The following is a 2,970-nucleotide window of genomic DNA, read 5'->3' as shown; positions in this document are numbered from 1 at the left end:
GTGCATCACATAACGACGCATTGGTGGATGGTACAGGTGCAGCTGCAATAAACAAGTGCTCCAACAGCAACAACAACTTTATGTATGTGTAGGTCTGTATGAAGTTTCTACATCTTTACTAATGCGTTTGTTTGTCTTTTAAATGTCTTTGTGCAACACTTTGTGTGCAGTGTGTGTCTTTTTCATTCACAAGAACGACAACAACAACAACGGGAACTGACCCTCGTGGTCCGTCGATCTGAAATAGTAGCCAGATCTCCCTCAAATGAAACCCGATTGCTTTTTAAATAAAACAACGATATATCTGATGTTGTAGTCTTTAAAAAGACGCGATGGACACGGCTGGACTGTCTTTAATTCCAAGCTATGAAGCTAAACAACAATATCTGTCATCGGTTTATAATTGTCATCATTCGCATCATGTTTGTTATTATTATCATCATTGTTTCCAACTTCATTGAAATTTCGACGATCTTTTTGATTGGAAACTTCGTTGCACTTCACTTCACTGGGAAAGAAAAAGCATTGAACCGGGAAATTCTCGAAATAAACCTTTTTTAAAGAATAAAACACAAAAATAAATACACTCTCTCTCTCTCTCTCTCTCTCTCTCTCTCTCTCTCTCTCTCTCTGTATATATTTTGACATACACACACGCAACTTTAGGCCGCAGTGTGGCCCAATGGTTACGAAGTTCGCTTCACAACCACGAGATATCGGGTTCGATTCTATTGTCTTCACTCATACTCTGAGTGAAATTGGACGGACAGAAACTATAGAATTCCATCGGGTACATTAATACCTCTAATTCAATAGGAGAATTACATTAAGAGTACACGTGCCTGTGGAATACTCAGCCACTTATGAATTAATTCAGGAGCAGGTAATTTGTCGGCGAACGGCGAGGATCCGCACACACGCGCATACACATATATATCCTGCTGGTTAAGGAATTTAAGATAAATCTATTTTCATTCCACTCTGTGAACTTTGGTTATTCTCCCACAAAGATCTTCACTTCTAGACTGTTCTAGTTGTACGATTTAACTCAAAACTTTTTGGCGAAAAACAATATATTTTTTAATATATATATTGTATATTAAATCGTTTATATTTATTTTGGTAAATTTGGACATTTACCGCTATTTCTATTAAGCGGAGAAACTTATTTAGTAACAGGGCCGAATCACAAAAACGTTAGGATCTTGCTGAGACGTATCTTTACTAATAAAAATAATGGCTCTTTACTTTCGCGAATTCATAATCATGGGACTTATATTCAATAATTGTTTTAGCGTTAATCAAAGCTCAACCTGTTGCTTTCGTGTGGGGGTGGGTTAACGAATTCGTCAGTGCAGTAGAGTAGCTAGAGTGTGTGTCACCCGTGGCGGCCCTTCCGTTTGCCGCCCCCCGGGCCCCACAAACAACACACATTGCCTACAGCAGACCCAAAAGTGCTGCCCGGGGCGGACCGCACCTACGGCCTCCACCCCAGCTACGCTAGTGTGTCAGTGAAGGGTTTCAAACTCGAATATGGGTAAAGAGGATCGCCCACCCTGTCGTAGTAGCTGCCGTGTTACCTTGGTATTACATTTGTGTCTTTATCAAATGTATTTAGACATGTGAGCAGGCCTTTGCAGAGAGAAGTGATGTCCACACACATACACAACAGGTTTCTTTCAGATCCCATCTACCAAATCCTCTCACAAGGCTTTGGTTGGTTCAGTGCTAGAGTGAGACTGAACCTGGAATCATGTGGCTGGGAAGCAAACTTCTTACCACACGGCCACCCACACCTGTTTGTGTATGTGTGTATGTAAAGGAAGGATCGTGGCTAGAGTGTCAGGATTACAATCTTGAGGTTGTAAGTTCAGTTCCTGGACCAGGCTGCATTGGGTTTTTAGCCAGATATTTTATTTCATGTTGCTCCAGTTCACTCATCTGTAGAAATGAGTTGCAACATTAGTGGTGCCTTGCATTTCCCTTGGACAACATCAGTGGCACGGACAGGGGGAGGCTGGTATGCATGGGCAACTGCTGGTCTTTCACAAACAACCTTGCCTGGACTTGCCTCGGAGGGACAACTTTCTAGGTACAATCCCTTGGTCATTCGTGACTGAAGGGGGTCTTTACCCTTCTATCCTTTATATATATATATATAAAGGCTCAAACGTCATACTGAGCCATAGGCTCATAAGGCTGGCTTCCTGGATTCTGTAGCGTATTTATTCCCCACTGGATAGGGTACAGGTCTGTTGCAGGATTGCCCATTTTTGCTACCTGAATGAACCTGAAGCAAATGTGAAATGAAGTGTTTTGCTCAAGAACACATCACAGTGCCCAGTCCAAGGATCAAAACCACAATCTTACAACCATGAATCCAACACCTTAACCTCTAAGCCAATTATTATTATCATTATTATTTTTATTATTATTAGTAGTATTTTGTGTGTGTGTGTGTGTGTGTGCACGCACACAGTTTCTGTGTAAATAGAATGGGAAGTAATTAGAATATCATTTATTTATTCAGGTGTCTTCCAAATTCAAGACATAAAAGAAAAAGATGACAGGCGACATCTTTGCCTATACCAGTCACTTGTTATGTCTGGTATTGCTGGCTTATTTGCTGTGTCACCCTCCTTGCGTATGGACCACTCGAATGGATGACACGGGCTTCTACACCGACAATGGCCTGGAACAGTCCGTGATGGTCAGCCGGATCCCACATCGTGTGAAGAAGGAATTTCAACAAGAAATACTCACCTTGATGGGATTACACCACAAACCGAAACCGCGAGCTCCCGGTAAGGAGACTTCTGCTCCCCGCTTCATGATCGATCTGTACAATAAGCTGCATGGTTCAGGGGCCAGTGGATCCATTGAAGATGATGATGAGGATGAACATCCCCACTTCTTCAGCAGAACTTTAGAAAATGAAATGCCTAAACTCAACAGTTCTGATGTTATCAT

General features: G+C 41.8%; 1 protein-coding gene across 1 annotated transcript in view; it reads left to right on the top strand.

Moving 5' to 3' along the window:
- LOC106875488 (bone morphogenetic protein 7) overlaps positions 1–2,970 on the top strand; it is a 15,319-nt gene continuing 12,349 nt past the window's right edge. The window contains exons 1-2 of the mRNA XM_014923658.2: positions 1–92; positions 2,531–2,962. Coding sequence (XP_014779144.1) covers positions 2,564–2,962 — 399 coding nt within the window. The 5' untranslated portion in view covers positions 1–92; positions 2,531–2,563. The remainder of the gene's footprint in view (positions 93–2,530; positions 2,963–2,970) is intronic.

This window comes from Octopus bimaculoides, chromosome 23 (assembly GCF_001194135.2).
Source record: "Octopus bimaculoides isolate UCB-OBI-ISO-001 chromosome 23, ASM119413v2, whole genome shotgun sequence".
In the NCBI taxonomy this organism is placed as follows: Eukaryota; Metazoa; Mollusca; class Cephalopoda; order Octopoda; family Octopodidae; genus Octopus; species Octopus bimaculoides.
Note: the sequence above shows the minus strand (reverse complement) of the source record. Positions and strands in the feature narration are given on the sequence as shown.